Here is a 23,861-nt window from a genome sequence, read left to right as displayed (position 1 = left end):
AGAAGGTCGGCGGTTCGAATACCCGCAACGGGGTGAGCTCCCATTGCTCAGTCCCAGCTCCTGCCAACCTAGCAGTCTGAAAGCACGTCAAAGTGCAAGTAGATAAATAGGTACCGCTCCGGCGGGAAGGTAAACGGCGTTTCCGTGCGCTGCTCTGGTTCGCCAGAAGCGACTTAGTCATGCTGGCCACATGATCCAGAAGCTGTACGCTGGCTCCCTCGACCAATAAAGCGAGATGAGCATTGCAACCCCAGAGTCGTCTGCGACTGGACCTAATGGTCAGGGGTCCCTTTACCTAACTCTAAGACATTTATTTCATACAATTCATATATCGCTTGATTGAAAGCAGAAGAAAACCCTTAAAAGCAGTTTATAAAAAAACTAAACAATAGAAACAGTTAGAAACTGCTATTTAAAACATTCAAATAATTAAAATCAGGAATAAGCGAAAAACAGATCGAAACCCATGTAAGCATTCTACATATTTGGGTAGGCTTGTCTGAACAAAAATGTTTTTATCAAGCATTGAGAAAAGTATGCCTGCCTGATGTCCCTAGGCAGGGTGCTACAAAATGTCGGTACAGCCACACGAAAAGATGGATCAACTACAGATACAGAAAGAGTGTTATGTTGACTGTTGTTTTTAGTGTGTCACACTTCTGGGTTTTCTACTGTTTTACATTGTGCTTTGTCTGCTGTTTTACTGAACTTATGCAAGCCACTCTAGAAGCACAGCGTATTGAAGGGCAGCGTATAGATCTTTGAAACAAATGGATAAGTCATATCTGTGGCAAGAGGTTCGCTTTCCTGCCCTCTCGCTACTTCACTGGCTGCCACTTGTGGCAAGAAAACTCTGAGTGCAATGACTTCTTGGCTAGCGATTCAAAGCCTACAACATTTCTAGGGGAGTGAAGGGGAAGATCTTTTGCTATGGTGTCCATCCTTGAAATCTTTGATTCATTAAAAGCAGTTTGTCTCCAAAAGCCTATTGGACCAATAAATAGTTCACCTGCCAGTGGAAGGACAAGGAGGGAGCCAGTCTGGCTTCTCCAGGGAGAGAGTTCTGGGAGGCCTTTGGTGCTTTGCCTGCTGATGGCATTTTGTTGAATCCCACTGTATAATTTGTTCTTTTAGTGTATAGTTCATTGCTTTGGACATCAAAAGCAGTATATACAGTGGTACTTCGGGTTACATACGCTTCAGGTTACATACGCTTTAGGTTACAGACTCCGCTAACCCAGAAATAGTGCTTCAGGTTAAGAACTTTGCTTCAGGATGAGAACAGAAATTGTGCTCCGGCGACGTGGCAGCAGCAGGAGGCCCCATTAGCTAAAGTGGTGCTTCAGGTTAAGAACAGTTTCAGGTTAAGAACGGACCTCCAGAACGAATTAAGTATTTAACCCGAGGTACCACTGTAAATGAATGGCATTATTATTATTATTATTATTATTATTATTATGCCTTAACTATTTGTCTTTCAAACAGAACCAACAGGTGTGAAAAATCTCAAAGCGGACTTATCAAACGAAGCAAACAATGCTGTTAAGATCAAATGCTCAAAGCCAGAACAAATAAACGGCCCCAAAGAAGAATATATCTTGTACCTGGAGGATGAGAATAAAACGAAGAAAGATTGTTCTTTTGAAGTTAAAGACCTGGCTTATCTGACAACATACACGTTTAAGGTAAACCGCTTAATTCTGATGTTTACATTGAGATATAGGTAGATGCATTTAATTCATTACCTCCCTGGGTAATGGTGTTTTCCCTTGTGGAAGCTGCAGACAAAACTAGAATTAGTCAGCTCTTCCTGCCACTGGCTTTGGCGCCACCTAGAGCTGGGCTCCCTGTCTTCTGCCCTACCAGTCCCAATGGGCAATAGCCATTTGTGTAAAAGTAGCTCTTTTGATTATTGCATCTTCAGTTTAGATGGGAAACCATTTAGGATATTGTTTGTCTTCGGTGATACATTTTTGACATATCAAAATAGTATCCGCTGTTCTTTCTGTTTATTAGGTTGGTTTTAGCAACGGGAATTATACCTCGGAAGCCTTGACCTCTAATCCAGTAACAACCAGATGTAAGCTAAAGTTTCAACCACTCCTATCAATTTACTGATTAATTTACATGTTAAAACACAAGAGCAGGACTTGACATAAGGTTTAGAAAGCAAATAATGGAACAAACTTTTGCTAGCATTTCTTAAACCTTTTCAACATAGCTTCTCTCTCCCTTTGTTCTTTCGAATTTTGCAGATAATTCTCAAGCCCTGATTATATTTTTGGCATTCCTCATTATTGTGACCTCTGTGGCTTTGCTCCTTGTTTTGTATAAAATCTACACTCTTAACAAAAAACGATCATCGTAAGTAACCCCTCTTCCTTTCTTCTCTTAAGTATATGAAATAAAATGAGAAGACTTATTGATATAATGTAGAATGGCGTGAGATTTCTTTCTCCTTTATTTACCTACTACATTGCTCCAAGGATTTCAAGGAAGTGTACATAGTTTATCTCTTTCCCATCTTGCAACAACCCTACGAGAATCCTACTCCAACCATCTAACGCCTGCTTCGCAGTGGCTTCCTTTGGCCATGGTCTCTTGGTTGCATATTTCTCCGGTGATATCTATAAGGAATCACATGTCAGGAAGTGTAAAGTAAGGTAGAGAAAAGTGAAGATTTCTCACGGGGTGGTTGGACAGGAAGCTACATCAAGCCACACAGGGCCTCCCATGGAAAGTCCCTACCAGAGAAGAATGGCAGATTAAATTGATGGATTATGCTGAAATGGCAAAAATGACCGGAAGAATCAGAAATCAGGAAGACCAACATTTTAATAAGGAATGGGGGAAATTTATAATTTATCTTAAAAACCACTGTAAACAGCTAAAATCGTTAGTAGGATTGGAATAACACTTGTAGTTTAATGGTGACTTTGGGACATAATGGAGATGTAAAAGTTTTGGATTATTATAAAAGATGCAGGAGGAAATGACTAACAGTAGGACCCACGAAGGGGAGAGGAAGGAGCCCAGGAGATTCTTTGGAATCTTGTCTTTATGTTGTATGTTGGATATGGGATTGTAAAACTTTAATCTGAAAAACCAAATAAATAAATGTATATTTAAAAAGACACACATGGCCCCCCCAATCCGCGCCATCACTGCAGCTTACCAGAAAGAAGAGGGGTGGGAGGGTCAAGGCTGTGCAAATGCACTCCTGTAACCAGTTGGGCACCACCAGTGCGTCTGCAGGGACGACCTCCCTGCCACCTCACTCCTCTCCATCTCTATAAACTGCAGTGGCACTGCTGCTCAGAGGCCAGGCGACCCCTTTGCCCCTTCCTGCTGGCCACTCCTGATTCCTTCTCATGCTAAAGTACCCTCCATGGGAGTTGGGTTATAGTCACATAGGAAAGAGTTATATTGTTATTCCTTGACCAGCACCGCTTTTATGACTTTTACTAATACTGGAGTGACATAGGACCAAACCAGACAAGAGCCTGCGGATCTCACTCGTAAACTTTGCTGGATGTACCTTAGAATTTGGTTGCAGAAAGCTTTGTTAACATGGAGCATTGCTCTTAGGCTTCATAACCGTTTATGTTTCTTACAGGGATCCAGATACAGGTATGCAGCCTCTTATCATAGGCAGAGGTTGGTATTCTCCAGCTTTGGGCAAGTGCAAGCATTTAATTGATATTTTTGTCTAGCTCACCATAAAGCCTTTGTAGCAGTACTGAACCCCGAAGCATGCTTCTTGGAGTCGTAATGTAGAAACTTTCCTCATGGACCTTTGTAGGCATTATAACTATTGGGGTAACAGGATTTATTACCTTTCGGTTAACCCTTCAGTACACAGAGTATGTGGGATAGCCAGCCTCATATAACCAACATGATTCAGTCTACTTAATGGATGAAGGGGTTAATGCCATAGAGTAAGCTGTCTTGCCTGGCTTAGCCTATGTCACTTCCCTTCACCTTGGGAGGAAGGTAAACAAGCCTATTGTCTGCCTGAGAAGCTCAATATGTGAAAATGCAAAACCCTGTTCTCTAAACTGAGTTGCATCCAAACTTCCAACAGTAACATCAGGGAATTCTTGTGACCTGACAAATCTTTCAGACCTAACTCTGTAATGCTGTTAAATGTACATGTTTTAAGGATGGGGAACCCATGGTCTTCAGATATTGGATTCCAGTCCCCATCTGCCTCAGCCAGCATGGCCAATAGTCAGGAATTATGGGAGTTGTAATCCAACATATTTCTATGCCTGCTTTAAGAGAATAAATAATGTGAATTATTTGGTAGTGCTTTGCCAAATGTCATTTCATTGCACTCAAGTTGTATAACTTGATTGCAAACCTATAAGAAAACTATAGGAACCTAAGCATGTGTTTAAATATGGATTGCCTTTGTGTGATATGTATTAAAAGAAACAAATGTCACGACATATATGTTTTTCTACGTGTTTTAAAGATGATGAAAAACATCTGCTGAACATAGACCCAATTCCTGCAGAGTTGTTGTGGGAAACATATAAGAGGAAGATAGCAGATGAAGGAAGACTTTTCCTGGATGAATTTCAGGTTGGTGCCCCATTAAAAGACATTAGCCAAGTGTAAATCAGAAATATGAGTAATGCTGGTGGCTGGCTTGCTTTTGTTATGGGGTAAGAAGTTCCCAAATTCCCTGAAGGGCTCAAGGTTGGGGGGGGAGGTGCAGAGCACAGCTGTGTAGCTCAGAAGGCTAGAATTGCATTATAAGAGATGAGTCTTGCTGAATCCTTTGGCAGTTAGTCCTTAGTAAATGGGAATTGGCTTGCAGCCCTGAGTGTGGATAAACTGGATTAAGGAGTGCAGTTGAAATGAATTATGATGTGTGTTATGTACTAAGTTGAATAGTATCCAAACTGCAGCAGTCTGATTGGTCCTAGAACAATAGGATCCAAATTGCAGCAGTCTGATTGGTCCTAGAACAATAGGATTCAGAATGCAGCAGTCTGATTGGTCCTAGAACAATGCAGCAGTATGATTGGTTGGCAGGAACCACCCAATCATGCTCCAGATATAAGTGAATCCACAGCCTGATTGGCTTACAGTAGAATTCCAGAATTAGCCAATCCTGTGCTGCCCATCATGTAAATAATGTATAGAAAGCAGATACTTTGAGGGGACTTTCATTCATTCCTCCTCACCACTATGAGCTGAATAAAGAGCATGAAATCACTTTGCGACTCTGAGAATATTTCAATGTGAATAGTTTTGAAGAGCTAAATATGTCATTTATCCCTAACTGTGGTGGCAATGGTTTCACATAATTCTTTTTGCTGAGGTTGTTGTCCTTCTTTTGCAGAGCATTCCCAGAGTTTTCAGTAAATTCGCAATAAAAGATGCACGCAAGTCTTACAACCAGAACAAAAACCGTTACATTGACATCCTCCCTTGTAAGTACATATTGCAAATTGGGTTCTTCGTGAGAATCCGTTATCCTTCCCCCCTCCCCCCGAATTTATATCAAACTGAAGATAACCTTTGATAACGTCTTAACCTTTGTTTATGACTGTTTATATGAAAAGATGACTACAACCGTGTGGAGCTTTCTTCAATACTCGGGGACCCTGGATCTGACTACATAAATGCAAGCCATATTGACGTGAGTGACCACTGTTAGCAAAATTCCTAATGTCAGATTGAAAACGTTATTCATAATTATTCCTAAGAATGTGCAGATATTAGTTTGTCTGGGCATAATAACAAATTACTTTATCTTGTAGGGCTTCACAGAACCAAGAAAATACATTGCTGCCCAAGGTTAGTATTTTGGTATTTCTTCTTCTTCTTCTTCTTCTTCTTCTTCTTCTTCTTCTTCTTCTTCTTCTTCTTCTTCTTCTTCTTCTTCTTTATTGAATATACCACAGAGCCTAGGGCTTGCTGATCAGAAGGTCCTAGGGCTTGCTGATCAGAAGGTCGGTGGTTCGAATCCCCACAACAGGGTGAGCTCCTGTTGTTTGGTCCCTGCTCCTGCCAACCTAGCAAGTGCAAGTAGATAAATAGGTACCGCTCCGGCGGGAAGGTAAACGGCATTTCCGTGTGCTGCTCTGGTTTGCCAGAGGCGGCTTAGTCATTGTTATGTACTGAAGTTCTCACCCTGGGCCAGCAGGGGGATACTGCAGATAGCTATGCAAATGAAGGATCAAAAAGTGACGTTCAGTGATTGGATAGTTTTAGAAAATGGCAACAGTTACATTGTTCTGGAGCTCTATAATAAGCAGGCTGACTGAGCTCCTCAGTTCAGTTCTATTCCAGCTTACAAAATAAAGAGCTGCTTTGGAGAAATTGCTGTGTTGTCTGCTATGTCAACCCACAACTTAACAGTCATGCTGGCCACATGACCCGGAAGCTGTACGCCGGCTCCCTCGGCTAGTAAAGTGAGATGAGTGCCGCAACCCCAGAGTCAGGCACGACTGGACCTAATGGTCAGGGGTCCCTTTACCTTTTACCTTTACCGCCCTATACCTGGAGGTCCCAGGGCGGTTCACAGAATAAAATCAAAATACCACAAAATACATATTCAAAATAAGAACAACAACCCAATAACCTCCCCCCCCAAAGCACACATTTTCTTTTTCCTTCCCTTTCCACCTTAAATCATTCAGGAAAGTAGTCTCTCTCTCTTTCTCCGTGCTCACACATATGAGGGGCTGCTGCCCCAGCTTGCATTGCTAACCAGCCCCACCTCCCACCCTTTCCAACCCTATCCCCTCCCTTTACCCCTCACCCATGCTTCCCATAGCCTCATAACTCCATCAACCTCCCTATATTCTAACATCTCCTTGATTCCTCCCATATCCACACAGCCCCTTCAATCCCCTATATTTTCACAGCTCCTTTAAGCTCCAGTCTCTCATCCATCTTCCACCTCAACCTCACCTACCCGCCATCCTCCGCTGCAAATCTCCATCACCTCACAGCTTGCTTGCCCAATGCTTCCCCATCTCCTCACAGCTCACCCCAATCCCAAGAGGACGCAGCTGTTGCCAGTCACAGAGGAGGGAGGAATGAAGAGGAGACAGTCTCTTCTCTGTCCTGCCCTGACAGAAAGAAGTGTGGATTGTGAAACGCACACTTCCTTCTGCCGATAGCAGCAGTGAAGGGCAGAAGGACTTCCCCCTCCATGGTGGTGGCGACAGTGGAAAGTACTTGAAGGCCTGTGTCCCCAGCTGTGTCCTCCCCTTTCTCCCAGACTACCCACCCATTCATTCACCTGATCAGCTGGGCCACTCACTTGCCCTGTTCCCAGACCTCCGTCACCCTATTGTGCATGGATTTGGCCTGACCTAGCCAAAGTTAATTGCTTTTAAGTTTCCTTGATCTCTGTGGGCCGTACGTTTAACTCTCTCTCCTTCTCTTTAAAAGTGCTTCTATCTTTGGCTGGGTCATGCCCACGGCAATCACGCCAACTGCTTAAAGTAAATATTTCTGCTCAGGTCCCAAGGAGGAGACAACGGATGATTTCTGGAGAATGATCTGGGAGCAGAAGGCAACCATCGTTGTCATGGTGACTCGCTGCGAGGAAGGAAACAGGGTGAGGGAAAGAGGTGCACTCTCCTGTTGTGGCTACTGTAAAAAATATGCATGACTCTGCTTACTTTATTCTTACACCAATCCGGTTAATTATGGGAAACCTCTTTGGCCACAAAATACCCAAGAGGATGTACAAAGGCTCTGTGGTGGGTCATAACTTCTGCTAATGAATTTATGAGCCAACCCAAATTCTTCTGGGGAGACACTTGTAATCTGGATGCAGGAAATGGCTACTGACTTGATCAGCAGCATGCATTGACTTGTCCAGGCTCTGCTGCCAGTGTATGGCTACTACCATTTCTTATGGTTTGTCTTGGCCAAGTTTTCCCAAGAAGCGCGTGCTTACCATTTGCTGGAATGGGGGGTGGGGTGGGGGGAAACTGTTTCTCCTCATGCTATGCACAGGGACTTCTGAGAAGCATCAGGCAGGCCATTGTGGGAAATGAGAAGATGGAGCAGAAGAACATTTGGGCTGACCCAACAGAGAAGAAGAAGAAGAGTTTGGATTTGATATCCCGCCTTTCACTGCCCTTAAGGAGTCTCAAAGTGGCTAACATTCTCCTTTCCCTTCCTCCCCCACAACAAACACTCTGTGAGGTGAGTGGGGCTGAGAGACTTCACAGAAGTGTGACTGGCCCAAGGTCACCCAGCAGCTGCATGTGGAGGAGCGGAGACACGAACCCAGTTTCCCAGATTACGTGACTACCGCTCTTAACCACTACACCACACAGAGCTCTCCTCTGTCTCTCTCTTTTAAAACAAAACAAAACCGTTTCTGCGGGGGTTGCATTCCAGGTCAAAGCTCATGTTGACAGAGCATGCATAAGTCCACCCCACCCCATTATACCTCAGCGGCACCCCTGTTCCACCCCATCCCTTCCTCTTCTGGGTCAAAAATGACCCATGGCTTCAATTGGAAATGCCTAAAATGGACACCGCCTGTACGTGTGGTGTGGTGTGGTGTAGTGGATAAGAGCGGTAGACTCGTAATCTGGTGAACCGGGTTCGCGTCTCCGCTCCTCCACATGCAGCTGCTGGGTGACCTTGGGCTAGTCACACTTCTTTGAAGTCTCTCAGCCCCACTCACCTCACAGAGTGTTTGTTGTGGGGGAGGAAGGGAAAGGAGAATGTTAGCCGCTTTGAGACTCCTTAGGGTAGTGATATGAAATCCAAACTCTTCTACTCTTCTACATAATTTTGTTTGTATGCTGTCTTTTCAAATGATGCTCAAGGTGGCTGACAACATGAAAGCCATACCTAACTATAGTGTACCAAAAGTTGTCGTAAACAATAAATAAAACCTGAAAAAAAACACCAAACAACAATTTTCAAAAGATCTAAAATAAAAATACAAAAAACCAACAGCAACAATACCCCAGCCCTAAAGTCTGCCCAGCAAACCTCAGCTTTTGTAGCTGGAGTCAGTCAGGGCCCTGCCCTCCAAGGTGAGGCGGAAAAATTCCTTCAGGGCAGGGAGCAGGTCTTCCAGGACTCGCAGCCAAGATTACATCTGACTGTAATTTTTTTTTACATTTATAATAATAATAATGATAATGATAATTTATTATTTATACCCTGCCCATCTGGCTGAGTTTCCCCAGCCACTCTGGGCGGCTCCCAATCAAATGTTAAAAACAGTACAGCATTAAATATTAAAAACTTCCCTGAGCCTTCAGATGTATCTCACCTTTTCTCCAAGCAGCAAAAGGTAACATTCATGGTTTTCTCCTTCCTCATTTTTTCTCCCAACAACCCTGTGAGGTTGGACTGGGCCGAGAGTTGATTCCTGAGGTAACCCAATGAGCTTCATGGCCAAGAGGGTATTTGAACCCTGGTCTCCCGGGCCCTAATTTGGCACTCTTAACTACTATACCACATACTGGAGCCATTCCTACTCAGTCTTACAGAACAAAGGGTTGAACTGCAGTACCAACTGGTTTATTTTATGCCATTTTTAGTTTGATAATTTGAGTTTTAACGGCTGGATCTTGGTTACTTTTATGCCTGCTTTTTTATTTGTAAGCCATTTCGAGCAACTCCAATGGGGAGGAGAAAATCAGTGTATACAATTTTTTAAAGTAAACAAATAAATGCAGACCTATGTTAGGGCTGGTTGCAGTTGATGGTCCTTGCGTTTCTACAGGTCAAATGTGCCAAATATTGGCCATCCATGGAAGAGGAGACCGCATCTTACGGAGACATCGTTGTGAAGATAAACGAATGTAAGGTGTGCCCCGACTACAACATTCAGAAGCTGCACATCACAAACGTAAGCACAGCAACACTTGCAGAGCTTTGCATAATCTTGCCTTTGCAATAATACTTGTGTAAAAGAGGTAAATAAGTAAAGCAAATAGTGGTTTTCCAAGGACCACCAAGCAGGTAGTGCGCAGCGACAGGAGAGGGGAAGCGGTGGGGCAGCAGGAAGGTTGGCATGGTGCGAACATGCCACCTGGAGGAACAGACTGGCATTTGTACCATGCCAACCTCACCACCACCTTGCCCTCCCCTTCCTAGTGGGACCCTAGTGGTCCCAGGCCCTAAGGAAGTTAGATTAGCTTCAACCAGAGCCAGGGCCTTTTCAACTCTGGCTCCGGCCTGGTGGAACGCTCTGCCTCATGAGACCAGGGCCCTGCAGGATCTGATTTCTTTCTGCAGGGCCTGTAAGACAGAGTTGTCCCTCCCCGACCTGGCCACAGTGATCCATGCGACGGTCACCTCCAGGCTTGACTACTGTAATTCGCTCTATGCGGGGCTGCCCTTGAAGCTGTCCCAGAAACTCCAGCGGGTGCAGAACGCTGCAGCGAGGCTCCTCACGGGGTCTCTGCCATGGGAGCATATTCACCCAGTGCTTTTCAAACTGCACTGGCTCCCGGTGGAGTACAGGGTCAGATTTAAGGTGCTGCTTTTGACCTTTAAAGCCCTTCATGGCCTAGGACCCTTGTACCCACGGGACCGCCTCTCCCGGTATGCCCCCCGGAGAGCCTCAAGGTCCATAAATAGCAATACCCTAGTGGTCCCGGGCCCTAAGGAAGTTAGATTAGCTTCAACCAGAGCCAGGGCCTTTTCAACACTGGCTCCGGCCTGGTGGAACGCTCTGCCTAATGAGACCAGGGCCCTGCAGGATCTGATTTCTTTCCGCAGGGCCTGTAAGACAGAGTTGTTCCGCCTAGTCTTTGGCTTGGAGCCAATTTGATTCCCTCCCCCTCTTTCTTTTTCCTTTCTCCTCCTGTGATGAGGCTGCATTTTAATATTTTAATGTTTCGATATTTTAATTGTTGTATTTTAATCTTGTTTTTAAGTTGTATTCATTCAACTTGTTTTTATTATTGCTTGCTAGCCGCCCTGAGCCCGGCCTTGGCTGGGGAGGGCGGGGTATAAATAAAAATTATTATTATTATTATTCCGATAACCCACAGTGATGCCATTGACAAGAGGTAAGGCAAGTATAGCAAACCATGACTGGTGGAATGTGTCTCACTTCCCGCTCTCTTAAGCACTACACTTCACCTGCTCTTCTACTAAGCAGATATTTGGTTTGGAGGAACATGGCTCGTGGTGCTGTATAAATATGCTACTGGAGGAATCCTCTCATGAGGCTTAATCATAACATGAGTTGCTCAGGCAGACCAGTGTAGAAGTCCATCCATGTTCTCCCTCCATTTCTGGCTAAGCCCAAGGAAGCCGGAGAGCTTTGTTCACCACTTGGAAGGTGGGCAGTCCCACTCTTTCCTTGCTCTTTATATTTGCAATTGAAATGACAGTGGCGAATGTTTACATGCACTCCTTTTCACCCAGAGAAGGGAAAAGACCACAGGAAGAGATGTGACCCACATCCAGTTCACCAGCTGGCCAGACCATGGAGTCCCTGATAATCCCCATCTCCTTCTCAAGCTCCGACGCAGAGTTAACGCTTTCAGCAACTTTTTTAGTGGCCCAGTTGTGGTCCATTGCAGGTAAGAATTAGCTCATCCTCTCTGGTTAACTGAGACTGGGTCTATAGGTGCAGTAGAATGAAGTGATAGAATTCTAGACTGTGCTACCTGTATTCAGATGATAACAACAACCTTACTTACACCCCATGCATCTGGCTGGGTGCCCCCAGCCACTCTGGGCGGCTCCCAACAGAATATTAAAAACATGATAAAACATCAAACATTAAAAACTTCCCTAAACAGGGCTGCCTTCAGATGTCTTCTAAAAGTCAGATAGTTGTTTATTTCCTTGACATCTGATGGGAAGGCGTTCCACAGGGCAGGTGCCACTACTGAGAAGGCCCTCTGCCTGGTTCCCTGTCACCTCACTTCTCGCAGTGAGGGAACCACCAGAAGGCCTTTGGAGCTGGGCCTCAGTGTCTGGCCTGGGACACTTTGGGATACTATTTCTGAATGCTCCTCAAACTCCCCGTAAGTAAAGCAGATACATACACAACAGAGAGAAGGGTGCTTTAACACATTCTCCCTGGTATGCTAGTTAACTGTATGCAGGGAACTTTTTTCATATACATAGGAGAGTATTCGAAAATGTGATTCTTACTCTGAAACGATGCAAGTCACTTCTGGAATTTTACAGCCTCATTTCCATGTAGTTCTCTTCGCTATCTGAAGTTACAAAGAAAACCGAATCAGAGTACATTATCACGTGTGTACACTTCTGCAAGTACTGCTATCTAAACAAACACATACACACAGAGACACAGATTTTGCCCTGCCCCTCACAATTCTTACTGCTGTTAACCGTACCTACAGAAATGCACATCTGATCTCGGTCAGTGTTTGCTTATTTTCCTCAAATAGCTTTTAAAAGTGAACGTATTTCCCTTAAGGTGCATATCTTACAGCAAAATCCAACACAAGTATGCTGGGAAGAAAGCCCTATTTATGTTCAGTGGCCCTAACTCCAACGTAAGTGTGTACAGGATTGCAGCCACAGTTATCCGCAATGTATTGCTTTCTCTCCTCCTTGTCAGTGCTGGTGTTGGGCGCACTGGAACCTATATTGCAATTGATGCAATGCTGGAGGGCCTAGAGGCTGAAGGAAGAATGGATGTCTATGGCTACATTGTCAAGTTGCGGCGGCAGAGGTGTCTTATGGTGCAGGTGGAGGTATGCTGTCAGAGCTTTGATGGTTGACCATATATATATATATATATATATATATATATATATATATGAGAGATTCATTATGATAACCTTGGAATAGCCTACAGGTGATACCAAGACAAAGGATCCACTGTTTCTTGTATGTGATTATTAGAGCCTGTTGATGATCCATCCGGTAGGAAGATTGATTCACTCAGAAAATAGTTTGGTAGGGTAAAAAAAAGAAAAAAGGGGTGGGGTTTACTTGTAGAGGTATGGATTCACACTGGGACAGGTGCTGGCATCTCCTTCCCCATATATTGTGGGACTCTTTTTTTAAAAAGTTATTTATCTTAAAGCTTAAAAAACAATATACAGAAATGAACATCAAATGTCAAGCATTTTTAACATAAAAACTAAAAGAAAGTAAATAAAGAAAAGAAAAAGACTTCCGTTTCTCCTTCTATCAGCCTTAAAAATGTATGCAAAACTCTTGCTCCAGAATAACATCAATCTTCTATTTCCCATAAGCCAAGCTCTTTTCAGTCTTCAAACCTAGATATCACAAGCTCATTGTCCTTTTGGTGCAAAAAAATTCCATAAGGGGCTTCCAATCATTAATAAATTTCAACTATGATTTTTATATTATTAAGCGCGGCAACTTTGCCATCTCAGCCAAATCCATTAACTTCAATAACCATTCTTCCATAGTAGGTAATAATAAATCCTTTCATATTTGTGCATATGACAATCTTGCCTCTTGATTGGAGCAGGTGGTCCATTGCAGTCCCACCCCTTCTCAGTTATTCCAGCAGTAGTGCGTCTCTCTGCTTTCTGGATTTCTTGTGATTAGAGTCTAGTAAGCAGCACCCTGCTTTCCATTGGTTGGTGGACGACTCAAGCAATATACCGTAATTTTTGCTCCATAAGACACACTTTTTTCCTCCTGAAAAGTAAGGGGAAATGTCTGTGCATCTTATGGAGCGAATGTGTGGTGATCACTGGCTCCCTTTCTGGCCCCGCCCCCTTGCCCAGGCCTCCATTGTTGAATGTTCTGCAGACAGAGGCTGTTTGTTTCCCCAGCGACATGTGACTGGCTGATTAGATTATCTGTCTGGAAACCGTAGAAACGGTTTCCCTTTCCTTTCCTAAAGAAGTTACAGAACTGTGCGTCGAACCCCATAAAAACAGGATTTTTTCCCTTTGCAAAGTAAGCTCAACAACTTTGAGCTGATCCTCAAAAAAGGGGGGCTTTTCCCCTTTGCAAAATAAGCTGCACAACTGTGAGCTGATCCCCCCAAAAACGGGGCTTTCCCCCTTTCTTCCTCTAAAAACTAGGTGCAGCTTATGGTCAGGTGCATCTTATGGACAGAAAAATATGGTATTTGCTCACTGGTAGGATCTTTAAAGAGCTCACTTGAGTGGTCCGTTCATCTGTATGGCATGACCACAAAAGATGGCAATTCCCCAAGTGCTACAGAAACAAATATGGAAGGATGTCTTCAAAGGAGGGATGGGGAGGACATTTTCTCTTCCTGAGACAATATGCTCTTCTTTGAAATTTGCACTTCTCCCAATTCCCCCAACACCAAATTATGTATATAGTGTGCCTATATTAGTAAAGATAACAGCAGGGAAAATAGCATACAGTGGTGCCCCGCAAGACGAAATTAATTCGTTCCGCAATTTTTGTCGTCTAGCGAATTTTTCGTCTTGCGAATCACGAAATCCCATAGGAATGCATTGAAAATCAATTAATGCGTTCCTATGGTCAAAAAAAGTCCAAACAAAGCCAAATTTGGTACAACAACAGTTTATTAACTGCTCTTTAAAGTCACACATACTGTAAAGAGCAGTTCAAAAATTGAAGGGAAAATAAATTAACTTTATAAACAAAACATGTCTTTGTTTTTAGACAAAGAAAACAAAGTCGCGAGATGTTTTCGTCTTGCGAAGAAAGCCCATAGGGAAATTCGTCTTGCGAGGCAAATCGAAAACGGAAAAACCTTTCGTCTAGAGAGTTTTTTGTCTTGCGAGGCATTCGTCTTGCGAGGTACCACTGTACAAATGTCACCTACAGCCCTGCCCTTTCCTAGATTAAAAGGGTGCGTGCATATTGTTTTGGTTTGCCATTTTGGTACGTATTTTTGTGTGTTGTTTAAATTGTAAACCGCTCTGTGATCTTTGGATGAAGGGTGGTATAGAAATCTAAATAATAATAATAATAATAATAATAATAATAATAATAATAATAATTAGAAGAAATTCACAGTAAGCTGGTACAGAAATGTGAACTGAATTTAAGAATAGAGGAATGAGGAAGACTACCCCAAAGTATACACTTGGCCCTTGCGGAAAGTGCACCCTTGTCTAGAGCAAGTCTTCCTAGCCTACAGAGGCATCAACTCAAAGAGCCTCTGTCTTGTCAGGATTCAGTCTCTATTTGCTCTGTATACTGCTGTAGTCATGGAATTGTATCTACATTTCTTTTAACTGCAATTTTTCCATCCTGCAACTGGCATAATCTGGAATCCTGGGGAACATTAGTCACAGTACATCTTGATCCATCAAGCTTTGGTTGAATACATCCAGTTTGGTGAAACAGAGGTCAATATCCCAGAACTACACAACTGCCTCAATTACCTGAAGAAGCGAGATCCTGCCAGTGACCCAGCTCCACTGGAAGCTGAATTCCAGGTAAATTGCTCTCAGTAAAAGTTACTGTATTTTTTGCTCTATAGGACGCACTTTTCCCCCTCCAAAAGTGAAGAGAAAATGTGTGTGCGCAGAGAACTTCCGCTGTGCTCCGGGGGCTTCAGGCAGCTATCCGCAAGCCTTCAGAGCGCAGCAGGAGTTCCCACCATGCTCCGAAGGCTTGCGGATGACCGCCTGAAGCCTGAAACCCCCGAAGCGCAGTGCGAACGCCCACTGCGAACGCTCCAGGGGCTTCAGGCAGCTATCCGCAAGCCTTCGGAGCACAGCAGGAGTTTCCACCGGGGTCGGTGCACACTGATCACTCTTGCTCTCCAGGCTTCGCTTCACTGGAGAGGCGCTGCACAGTTTTCCCTCTCTGCGCAGCGCCCCTTCAGTGAAGTGGGAGGAGAAATGGAAGGGGCTCCGTTTCTCCTGCCGCTTTGCTGAAGGGGCGCTGAGCAGAGAGGGGGAGAATAATTCTTTTTCCTGTTCTCCCCCTCCTATGATCCGATGCGTCCTATGGTCCGGTGCGTCCTATAGAGCGAAAAATACGGTAGTTGAATACAACCTCTGCCTCTCAACAGCTTATTGTGGGCCCATTTCATTTTGTTCCTCCTAGACTGAAGTTGGGAAGATGATTGCGGAGCAAAACTATGTAGCGTAAAGAGAGAACGCTGAGTGATTATTTATCATTTCTACTTAATAATCTCTTCTATATTTAATTTCTTTAGCGACTGCCTTCATACAGGAATTGGCAGACACAGAGAGCAGCTAACAGAGATGAAAATAAAAGTAAAAATCGGAGTTCCACAGTCCTTCCATGTGAGTATTTGAGGAGGCAGAAATAACTGTAGATTTCACACACTTGGTTTCTGTGACAGAGGGTTGACATTAACTCTTTGGAAACTATCTAAATGGCATCCTTTGTACTGGCTTTCTTGCCCTGCAGATGACTATAACAGAGTTCTGTTCAAGTGTGAAGAGGAGGGCAGCCGAGAGAGTGAGCACGATTCCAACGATGAGGATTCAGACGAGGAGAGCGAATGCGAGGAGCCCAACAAATATATCAACGCTTCCTATATAACTGTATGTATGTTTGGATAACATATCCGTCTCATAGATTTTAAGTCACATTGATGTAACTATTGTCCATTGGAATAGCATATTTTGGTGGTGCTGTGGGTTAAACCACAGAGCCTAGCACTTGCCGATCAGAAGGTCAGTGGTTCGAATCCCCGCAACGGGGTGAGCTCCCGTTGCTCGGTCCCTGCTCCTGCCAACCTAGCAGTTCGAAAGCACGTCAAAGTGGAAGAAGATAAATAGGTGGGAAGGTAAACGGCGTTTCCGTGCGCTGCTCTGCTTCGCCAGAAGCGGCTTAGTCATGCTGGCCACATGACCTAGAAGCTGTAAACCGGATCCCTCGGCCAATAAAGCGAGATGAGCGCCGCAACCCCAGAGTCGTCCGCGACTGGACCTAATGGTCAGGAGTCCCTTTACCATTTACCTTTAAAGTCATTTTAAACCCAGAACCAGTTTTTAAGTAGCAACCAAGAGATGAGGTCTGGGTTTTGGTTTGCATTTTAAATGCCAGCTTTATAGCCAAGGTTCCATTCCAGCTGCACAAAATGATAAGTTATTATCACTTACTTTTTCAAAACTAAACCACAACGTGCCATTAAAAAATAAACAAAACTAATGGCGACTAAATGCCTGACATGCAAATGAAGGTGCAGAACAATATGCAAGTTTTTAAATGTTTTCTACTGATCTCTCCCAACTGAACTACAGATGACTATTCAGCTGTTGCCCTGAATTTGGTTTATATTACACAGAGGGAAATTAAAAGATTGGATTTCCCCCTTAACTTGGTACGAAATCAATCTCTGTGTGGCGTCATGCATCCCACCACCCATTTATCTGCAAAAAATTCAGGTCTTTCTCTCTTCCTCTCTTTTTTTAAAGGGCTACTGGCTTCAAAATGCAATGATAGCAACCCAAGGGCCTCTCCCAGAAACCATTGGTGACTTCTGGAACATGGTATATCAAAGAAAAGTGAAAGTTATTGCTATGCTGACGGAGCTGAAAGATGACACACAGGTTAGTCTTTATGAGTCTGCGATATGGCATGGTGTCTCCTCCTAAGACATACCAAAACTCATTTTTTTTCTACTACTCTCACCAAAGGCTTTTGCTTGTCTTTTTGGGACAAACAGCAATGGAATACTGATTTGACACTCTCATCTCTTCTTTCCAAGTGCATCCCCTACATCTTCCAGCTCAACGCTACAGTGCTGGGAACCAGTGATTTTTTTTTGCTTTTCTTCGTTTTCTAGGAATTCTCTGCACAGTACTGGGGAGACGAAAAGAGGACCTATGATGGTATTGCGGTTGAACTGAAGGATGTCAACCATTGTTCCAGTTATACTGTCCGTACCTTTGATGTAACACACGTGAAGGTAAATACACAAGGACTGGATTTCTTTCCAGTTCCCCCTTTTCGTTTCACTTTCAAAAAATTAAGAGAGAAAACGAAAAGGTGGGGGCTGCCATTCACCTCCACTTTCTTCTGTGCACCTGCCTGTTGCATTTGTAATATAATTATGCCATTCTGAACCATATTTCTGACTTTGCAATAACAAAATAGGGGCATACCTGAGCCATATTCTCATTCCTTTACACCTGCCAGGCATTTGTCTTGTGATGTGGAAGCTGCTCTCTATGGTGAGATGCCACACCACAGTGCCAATGCCCAAATGCAAAAGCCATATGGGACACACAAAGCGTGTTCTCCCTCATGGAGAGCAAGTGTTGCGGTGGGGTCTGCCAGGCCACCCCTCTGTTGCTAGGCAGGGTTAGAAAGATGGCCTAGGGCAATAATTGGATGGTTGGGTTACTGGGGTAATTTCTATGTTGCCAATTTGGTCGGAGGGATCAAAGCTGTTATATTCTGTGCACACGGCTTTGAGCTTTCTCTTTTGCTGCATGCACCTGATCACCCGCCCTAATTTCGGGAGTTTTGCGCTGACCTTGCTATGCCTGTCATGGGGTCGTCTGCTTTTGGGGCAGGGGCTTAGTAGGAATTTTGTCCATATGGCTGATTGGCTGGTGCCATTTGGTTTTTGCCTACTGCGTAGCAAATCGTCACAACTTTTAAGGTTGCAGTTAGGCATTGGTTAGCCAATTGGTTGGAGGAGGGGTAAGGATTGGCTGGGCCTGCCCCTCCAAGGTTGCTGCAGAAAGATAATTCCATTAAAGGAATCCAGGGGCTTGCCATGTTTTCGTCCAAATCCCTGGAATGGGGCTAGGGCCGGCAAGCCCTGGGGAGCATGCGGGGAGAGGTGAGGGCCTGTGGCTCAGCTCCATTTCTCCCCAACATTGTTTTCCCTTACTGGCTTTCGCTGGAATCCAGAAGTCAGTTCTGTCCCAAGGCAGGGGGACAGATAGTCTTAACCAATACCTAAGCAACCACTCACATTTATGTATTTTAATAAAGTTGTGGCCAAAATTATGCCAAAAACCTTAAACAAAATGGTGGATTAGCTCAATATCTCTGGAACAAATCCCCAGGTATCTTTCTGCACAGGAGTGCAATTAATTTCATTCTCTAAATGGTTCTCAGCCAAATGACTTCCACTCCCTCCGGGTTTGTTTTGTCATCTTTTGAAAAACCTCCCCTTTTATCTGTTTCTTGCAGAGGAAAGAAACCCGAAAAGTGTTTCAGTACCAGTACCATAAATGGAAAACCTTTGTTCTACCAGAGAACCCGAAAAGCTTAGTCACCATGATCCAGGACCTTAAACAGAAGCTCCCACCACCAGATGTAATAGCTGAAGCCAATATGCGGAGCAGCAATGTCCCCCTTGTTGTTCACTGCTGGTAGGTGTAAACTTTGGAGATTTCACAACATGCTTTGGGGCTTGATTTCCATTTTTTCCTCTCCAATTTCTCTCAACATTCTATATATGATATGGAATTCGGTTTGATTTGTCTGTAATAAGTCCAGAACTCTCGTCTCTTTGGTTTGGGCTGGGTCACACTGTACATTTTCATACCTTGTGGTCACACCTGGAAGATTATAATTCTATGTGCCCTGCCCCCTGCATCCCTCGTAAGGTAAGAATAAGCATGGGCAGTGGGTTTATTGTGATGGTATTCACTAAATGGAGTACCATCACCTCTTTTTGTTTTTTCTCAAGGCAGCCATTTTGTACTGGCGCCCACGGCACTGTTATCATGATATGAGTACCAGAACCTCTTTTTTTTTTTTTAAGGACTGAGTGCAGATCTTTTAAGACTGATCTCACTGGTTCCATAAGCTAAGATAAGCAGAAATTTCTCAGAATGTATTTTGCTGAGAAAATTCGCGAGATTTTTCTTTCTCCCCTCACCCTCCTTACTAGAAAAAGAAGGCCACTTTGAGCTTAGCTCACACAGAAACATCAGTGAGGGGCTTTTTGACACCCCAAATGTCATTGGAAAATGCCAGAATCTGTTGTGCTGTGTTAGGCTACAGGTGCAGCCAGTAAGAAGATGTGACAGTAACACTCTGTGTTGGCCATACTAGACAATTGGTTTTCATTTCTCATCTTGAAAATGTGTTTAGGTATTCCATGCTGCAAAATAAAATATATAATTTAACATTCTTTCAATAACTGGCTATATCCTTTGATGTTCATATTTCAGGCTTGGGCCTGAAAAGAATTAATAAATAAAATGTAATCTCATCCAGGTAATAGTCTTTCCTAACTTAGCCTAGTTACATTACTGACATTGTACTTTGGCTTGTATTAACTACACGTGGCAAGATGCTAGAGCGAGTCTTGAGATTGTGCATAGTCTGTTCCTGCTCTGTATGAAATATCACAATTCCTTGTATTTCCAATATTCTGCCATTGAGTACTATTGCATATGTAGCCAAAGAGCATGGCCTAAGTACAAGAGGATCAATGTTTGCAGAAATATAACTATTTGTTGGGGAGATATCCCAAAACAATCTAAGCAAGCTCTGTGGCCACTAAATGCTGATTGTTGAGATGGAAATGCAGAAAATTGGTGGTTGTGGCGGTCATGGTGTCCGCAATATTTGGCTGCAGGTCCCACTTATATCATACCATTTCAAAGCATTGCTGAACTTTCTGTCATATTGCTTCTGTAGACTAACACTGTTGATTTCCCGGAATATCATTTTGTAGTGATGGTGCCCAGCAAACAGGAGTATTCTGTGCTTTGCTGAATCTCCTGGAAAGTGCAGAGACTGAAGGCGTAATAGATGTTTTCCAAACCGTGAAATCTCTCCGTCGAGCCCGGCCAGCAATGATTTCCTCCTTTGTAAGTGGATCAAACTAAGTTGAGTTGTTATTTGGGAATAATACTACAGATATCACTACAGTTCAGCAGATGGATCGAGCTTTTCTTTCTTTCTTTCTTTCTTTCTTTCTTTCTTTCTTTCTTTCTTTCTTATAATAATAATATTTTATTTATATCCTGCCCTCCCCAGCCGAAACCAGGCTCAGAGCAGCTTTCTTTAATCAATTAATTAAAATATTCATATCCTACTTTTTAAAGTAAACGATTTAAGGTGGCTAGCAAAACCTGGCTTAAAACAATAAAAATAGAATAATTAAATGCGAGTGCAGTGAAAATGCAGACTGGCTCTGTCCGTTTAAGTAATTAAGTACTGTGTTTTAATGTTGAAACCTCATATTTTTAAATGCTATAGATCAGGCATGTCCAACTCCTAAGAGACTGCGATCTACTGCCACTATAAAAAACTGGCAGTGATATACCCATTGGATTGACCAAAGTTGTTGAGCTTTTTGAGCTTGCCTGCTATAGATCAAACAATGCTAGATTAGTGCAGGGAAGGTTGGTAGTGAAAGCCTAGCTGTCTTTCAAAGAGGCGTATCTGCCATTGTTTAAGGAACCCATGATAAGCTTCCTAGGAACTTGGGCACCCTGTAGTTTCATTTGATAAAACCCACTGTTTTACACCAGCAGAATTTGATGCTAAGAAGCCCAGCAACCACACTTTGCCTGTCTCCCAGCCTTCGTGCCCCTGCTCAGGGAAACCACTTGAGATAGGAAGAACAGTATAGGACACCATTGTGCCGATAGTCATTCTGCTTTCTCTTTCCCTTCTTTGAATTCCTTCCTTTTTAGGAGGATTATCAGTTTTTGTACGATGCTATTGCCAGCGTGTATCCCGCCCAGAATGGACAACTGCAAAAAAACCAAGAACACAAAGTGAATATTCCAAATGATGTAAAGGAAGACGAAGGGGCTAACTCTGTTACCGTTGATCTCTGCCTTCCAGTCCAGACAAGTGGGAATAATGCGGAAAAGCACGAAGAATCTAAAGCAAAGGATGGATCAAGAGAAGCAGAAAGTTCTTCCAATGGACCCACAAACCCAATTTTAACTGAAATAGCCTAAAAGCTTATTCTTCCCTTCAAGGCTTCTGTACATCCTACAGCAAATGTTGGGGGAATGTTCTCTCTCACCACACAATCCCAAACTCTTGTTTTCTTTAGAGAAAGGTTTTTTTTTAATGAACTCCTGAAAAGATTGTTTCCCCGCAAAGGTACGCAATAGGTCACTTGAAACTTGTAGATAGCTTCAGCATACTGTGAATTGTGCAAGTGTGTTTGTGTGTAGAGTCGCCATCTTTAATCGTTTGATGATATTTGCACTCTTTGGGGTGTGTGGTTGTTGTCGTTTTTTAATTGTATAGTATCAAGCTCTTTATTTTCTTTTTTACAAGTTGGTATTTTACATAGCACTGAAAGAGGAAAGGAAATCTTAACTTGTTTGTGTTTGTTTTGACAAAAGAGAAAAATCGCTGGCACAGTTTAGATACGTATCACCCATCATATGCAACTACAGATTTAAATGTACAGGCAGATAGCCAAAGCAAAGTGCAACACTTCTAGATTAAAGAGACTCTTAAAGAGACAAGGTTGGGATATGGCAGAAGAAAATGAAGATCAAAGTGTGGGGGTGGGGTTAGGTTTAGAAAATTACACTGGGCATCCCTATGTACTTGTTCTTTGTTGGTGTCTGTCTGTCTTGGGAGACAATGGAGATGAATTCACCTTTGGGGGTGAAGTTAAACTATTGGAAGGGAGAGACATGTAACAGCTGGGGCAGATGAAGGCGTAAATTATATGCTGTTTGGGGAATAAGCCCTCCGGTGAGCAGATGGTAGCATTGGTGCATACACAGCACAATGCCCATTGTAGACATTGAGCATTTTCTAATACTGAAGTAACCGTACTGCTGCAAGATCCTATTTTTACAAGACTTGCATTTCTCCAACCTGCCTCAAGATGTCACTGTGTTCATAGATATCCAACTGACTGTTCCCCTTAGGATGTGCAAAAAGGTTGCTTGTAAGTTATGAACACTGAATGTTTTGAAATTTGCTAGACGGACATCAGTCAGTTTACTTGGTTTCCACATGTTACCACACCTGAAATATTACAAACACACACACAAACAAACACACACACAGAGTTTTCTTTGGCTTGAATGAAGCTTTTCTTAAAATAGGTTTTCTTTTTATTCTTGTATATGCTACTCTTCCTGAAATTATGCAAATTTTATATGAAAATAAGTTTTATATGTTTTATTTCTATTTCTACTTTGAAATAAAAATAATATATCAGATAAAAATAACCCCTCAGAAATTATTCTGAGGCATAGAAAAGGTTTGGCATCATTTTAATAAACAAGGTAGGTTGAAAAATACACACACACACACACACACACACACACATTACAGGTCATCCTAAATTGCTGTCTTCTGCAACACAAAATATATGGTTTTCAGGGCCAAACTACATAGGTGTTACAAGGTTATTAGCATTTATTAGTCACTCAAAGCAACTTACAAAAAGCTGTAGTTTGGGCTGTACAATTCGTATTGGTGCTGTGGCACTGAGGAAAGTGAAGAGTATGAGCAGCGCTCATCTTGCTTTCAGGCCAAGGGAGTTGGTATTTGTCCATGGACAGCTTTCCGGGTCATGTGGCCAGCATGACTAAACTGCTTCTGGTGCAACAGAACACCGTGATGAAAGCCAGAACTCATGGAAATGCCGTTTACCTTCCTGCCACAGTGGTACCTATTTGTCTACTCGCACTTGCATGCTTTCAAACTTCTTGGTTGGCAGGATCTGGGACAGAGCAACGGGAGCTCACTTGGTTGCAGGGATTCGAACCACTGATCAGCAAGCCCAAGAGGCTCAGTGGTTTAGACCAAAGCGCCACCTGCATCCCTTGTATCTAAACCTAAATCACTGCAGACACAAGACTACAATATTCCTTCTACAGATTGTGTGCATTACTCCAGCACACTTTTGCAAGTCAGATTGCTATTATGATTATGATTATATGATTATTATGATTATTATTATGCTTCCCTTAACATTCTTGATATTTGCCATGAGCAGAAAGTAAAATATGAATGTAGGCCTCCAGGTATAAAGGTAAAGGTAAAGGGACCCC

The 23,861-nt window shown here is 43.1% G+C and overlaps 1 protein-coding gene across 8 annotated transcripts in view; it reads left to right on the top strand.

The window, feature by feature from the left end:
• PTPRC (protein tyrosine phosphatase receptor type C) overlaps positions 1-23,103 on the top strand; it is an 80,332-nt gene extending 57,229 nt beyond the window's left edge. For all 8 annotated transcript variants that reach the window (XM_083506722.1, XM_083506720.1, XM_083506719.1 and 5 more), the window contains 20 exons: positions 1,486-1,685; positions 2,017-2,080; positions 2,256-2,364; positions 3,617-3,657; positions 4,478-4,587; positions 5,354-5,444; positions 5,577-5,653; positions 5,775-5,811; positions 7,488-7,585; positions 9,728-9,853; positions 11,383-11,540; positions 12,554-12,689; positions 15,213-15,362; positions 16,091-16,181; positions 16,309-16,445; positions 17,322-17,456; positions 17,693-17,815; positions 19,054-19,235; positions 20,552-20,687; positions 21,519-23,103. In XM_083506722.1, coding sequence (XP_083362848.1) covers positions 1,486-1,685; positions 2,017-2,080; positions 2,256-2,364; positions 3,617-3,657; positions 4,478-4,587; positions 5,354-5,444; positions 5,577-5,653; positions 5,775-5,811; positions 7,488-7,585; positions 9,728-9,853; positions 11,383-11,540; positions 12,554-12,689; positions 15,213-15,362; positions 16,091-16,181; positions 16,309-16,445; positions 17,322-17,456; positions 17,693-17,815; positions 19,054-19,235; positions 20,552-20,687; positions 21,519-21,791 — 2,474 coding nt within the window. In that variant the 3' untranslated portion in view covers positions 21,792-23,103. The remainder of the gene's footprint in view (positions 1-1,485; positions 1,686-2,016; positions 2,081-2,255; positions 2,365-3,616; positions 3,658-4,477; positions 4,588-5,353; positions 5,445-5,576; positions 5,654-5,774; positions 5,812-7,487; positions 7,586-9,727; positions 9,854-11,382; positions 11,541-12,553; positions 12,690-15,212; positions 15,363-16,090; positions 16,182-16,308; positions 16,446-17,321; positions 17,457-17,692; positions 17,816-19,053; positions 19,236-20,551; positions 20,688-21,518) is intronic.
• Positions 23,104-23,861: the final 758 nt, after the last annotated feature.

The sequence above is a fragment of the Podarcis liolepis genome (assembly GCF_965112155.1).
Source record: "Podarcis liolepis genome assembly, chromosome: 6".
Taxonomy (NCBI): Eukaryota; Metazoa; Chordata; class Lepidosauria; order Squamata; family Lacertidae; genus Podarcis; species Podarcis liolepis.
Note: the sequence above shows the minus strand (reverse complement) of the source record. Positions and strands in the feature narration are given on the sequence as shown.